General features: G+C 56.4%; 1 protein-coding gene across 1 annotated transcript in view; it reads left to right on the top strand.

The window, feature by feature from the left end:
* Positions 1–1,439, top strand: part of SLC38A10 (solute carrier family 38, member 10) — a 48,151-nt gene that overhangs the window by 18,350 nt on the left and 28,362 nt on the right. The window contains exon 8 of the mRNA XM_011992858.1: positions 583–694. Within this exon, the coding sequence (XP_011848248.1) occupies positions 583–694 (112 nt within the window). The remainder of the gene's footprint in view (positions 1–582; positions 695–1,439) is intronic.

The raw sequence follows: 1,439 nt of genomic DNA, 5'->3' as shown, positions 1-1,439 counted from the left end.
CCTGAAACCTGCGGGCCAGGAGAGGCCTAGAGACACATGGCAGGAGCGGCGCTGTGCAGCCTGTATTCTGCTCTCCATACTTCCTGGCACTTAAAAAACTCTCTCATGGTATTGCTCTAAAAGCAAAAAGGAAAACGGAAGGACTCGGTACTCACATTTCAAAAGGACGTTGTAAAGTTTATGGTCTGTGCCTGGGGTGAGAAGCCCTCGTGCCTTCCTGGCGTGTTGCAGGTTTGGGTTGCAGGTTCCCGTTCAAGTTGCTCAGCCAGATCTGATTGTGCTGGTCAGGCTCACCTGCCAGGTGAGCGCGCGGCTGGCCTCACGTGGAGATGTGCCCGGTGTGCCTGGCAGGTGAGCGCGCGGCTGGCCTCACGTGGAGATGTGCCCGGTGTGCCTGGCAGGTGAGTGCGCGGCTTCCCTCACGTGGAGATGTGCCTGGTGCACCTGCCAGGTGAGCGCGCGGCTGGCCTCACGTGGAGATGTGCCCGGTGTGCCTGGCAGAGCCCTTTCAGGCTTTGCTTTCTAGGAGAGCGGTGGAGGAAATCAGTCCTTTCCAAACCTTTTCGTTTCTCTTTTATACAGCAAAAAGATGGCACCTTTGCAGCAGGGGGCTACATGCCCCCTCTCCGGTTTAAAGCGCTTACCCTCTCTGTGGTGTTTGGAACCATGGTCGGTGGCATCCTTATCCCCAATGGTAAGGCGGGAGGGCTGCTCTAGTGCCGGGCAGTGGGACCCGGGGGCTTCGGCATCAACCACGACCTGCCCAGTTATGAGCCGTCTTCTCTGGTCTCCTAAAAAAGTCTAGAGACTTTGTCATTTTTTCTCTGGCCCACGGAGAAAGGCAGGGGATAAAATCTGGCAGCTTGAGCCGGGCGCAGTGGCTCACGCTTGTAATCCCAGCACTTTGGGAGGTTGAGGTGGGCGGATCACCTGAGGTTGGGAGTTCAAGACCAGCCTGACCAACATGGAGAAACCCTGTCTCTACTAAAAACACAAAATTAGCCGGGCATGGTGATGCATGCCTGTAATCCCAGCTAGTCGGGAGGCTGAGGCAAAAGAATCACTTGAACCTGGGAGGAGGAGGTTGCTGTGAGCCGAGCCGAGATCACGCCATTGCACTCCAAGCTGGGCAACAGGAGAGAAACTCCGTCTCAAAAAAAAAAAAAATCTGGCAACTCGCCGGGCATGGTGGCTTACACCTGTAATCCCAGCACTTTGGGAGGCCGAGGTGGGCAGATCACGAGGTCAGGAGATCGAGACCATCCTGGCTGACACGGTGAAACCCCGTCTCTACTAAAAATATCAAAAAATTAGCTGGGGGTGGTGGCGGACGCCTATAGTCCCAGCTACTCGGGAGGCTGAGGCAGGAGAATGGCGTGAACCCGAGAGACGGAGTTTGCAGTGAGCCGAGATCGCGCCACTGCACTCCAGCCCTGGGC

The sequence above is a fragment of the Mandrillus leucophaeus genome, unplaced genomic scaffold (assembly GCF_000951045.1).
Source record: "Mandrillus leucophaeus isolate KB7577 unplaced genomic scaffold, Mleu.le_1.0 Scaffold1, whole genome shotgun sequence".
Classification (NCBI taxonomy): domain Eukaryota; kingdom Metazoa; phylum Chordata; class Mammalia; order Primates; family Cercopithecidae; genus Mandrillus; species Mandrillus leucophaeus.
This window is presented reverse-complemented; position numbering and strand designations above follow the sequence as displayed.